The 1,499-nt window shown below is 33.3% G+C and overlaps 1 protein-coding gene across 1 annotated transcript in view; it reads left to right on the top strand.

Moving 5' to 3' along the window:
• The window catches only part of LOC100949794 (low-density lipoprotein receptor-related protein 1B-like), a gene marked incomplete at its 3' end in the record, with an annotated part of 1,553,965 nt that extends 1,553,326 nt beyond the window's left edge, over positions 1-639 (top strand). Inside the window, exon 40 of the mRNA XM_003793025.1 lies at positions 435-639. Within this exon, the coding sequence (XP_003793073.1) occupies positions 435-639 (205 nt within the window). The remainder of the gene's footprint in view (positions 1-434) is intronic.
• Between the last annotated feature and the right edge of the window lie 860 nt (positions 640-1,499).

Genomic DNA, 1,499 nt, shown 5'->3' with positions numbered 1-1,499 from the left:
GAAATATATTTAGAATAAAAAGGATGTTCAAAATGATCATACTGGATCAGCTGAAAAAGTGACCTTAAGAAGTTAGGCTATATCTGCAGTTCACAGAAAACTGCAAGTCACTATTTAGTTCTTGTTTAAAATAAATCTTCATTCTGCACCAAACTAACTCAACATAATTAAAGTACCATTTGCATGAATATACAGAATAATTGTTTTTCAGAAATAGGTTCTAAGTTTTATTTAAGAGTATAGGCAAAAATCAGATGAAAATACTGATATAATATGTACATCTTATTTTATTACTCAGATATCATTAAAGATCATAAAATATAAGATAAATGTTTTTGTTTCTTTTTAAATAGATAGGTTTTGCCATGATTCTACTTATGTTTTTACTTTTGGTGAAAATTTTTACTTATAATTCCAATTGTTATTTCAATTAGTTTAATGTTTTGGACCAACTGGAATGAACAGCATCCGAGTATCATGAGATCTACCCTGACTGGGAAAAATGCTCAAGTCGTGGTCAGTACAGACATACTCACTCCAAATGGACTCACCATCGACCACCGTGCAGAAAAGCTGTATTTCTCAGACGGCAGTCTAGGAAAAATTGAAAGGTGTGAATATGATGGATCCCAGAGATTTGTAAGTTACCTCAGAATTTCCTGATAATAGATTTATACAATGATATACAGTATTTGAAAAATATATGCTTTATACACACCAAGGATTTTTTTTTTTTTTTTGCAGTTTTTGGCCAGGGCTGGGTTTGAACCCACCACCTGTGACATATGGGGCCCACCCTACTCCTTTAAGCCACAGGCACCACCCCACATAAAGGAATTTGAATAGCTAATTTTGTGAAGCAATCCAGTTCAAAAAATTAGCTATTAAAATTCCTTGATGTAGAATCCACATTCCTTTGGATGGGCCACTGTCAGGGTAGGTCAGCTGATCCCCTGGAATGCAGTTCCTTTGGTGGAGGTTTCAGACCTTTTGAGTCAGTTTCTTAGTCTGGATGGGTTAGGTTCTGAATGGGTGATGTTATTCATGGAGAAAAGTTAAAAAGCTTTGTAACAAGTGGTAACTTGTGCCTTCTGTAGTAACAATTATAGAGAAGCAAACAAGGAGACAGTGACTATTATATAGCAAAGAAAGGGCGGGTGGCTGATTATTATTATTTCAGCTAGTCTAGTTACTTCATAGAGTTTTGGTAGCCTTATACTAATTCTCATCTTGCACCCCTTCATCAATTTGTAAGGGCAGTTTCAATGTACTCTAATTTTTGGAAAAATTTACAATATAAATACTATAATGGAAAGTTGGGAGTTAATTTTTTAAAAAAACATACGTTCAATGGAATGTTGAATTTTAATTCTTACTTTTGATATTAACTAATTACATGAACATTACCAAGTCTCCTAAAGCCCTTACACTTGATAATTTAGGTATAAAAGAAAATAATAGCTACAATCAACACAAATGTGATGTTCTCCAATTTTGTG

The sequence above is a fragment of the Otolemur garnettii genome, unplaced genomic scaffold (genome assembly GCF_000181295.1).
Source record: "Otolemur garnettii isolate 467f Iridium unplaced genomic scaffold, OtoGar3 scaffold00064, whole genome shotgun sequence".
In the NCBI taxonomy this organism is placed as follows: domain Eukaryota; kingdom Metazoa; phylum Chordata; class Mammalia; order Primates; family Galagidae; genus Otolemur; species Otolemur garnettii.
Note: the sequence above shows the minus strand (reverse complement) of the source record. Positions and strands in the feature narration are given on the sequence as shown.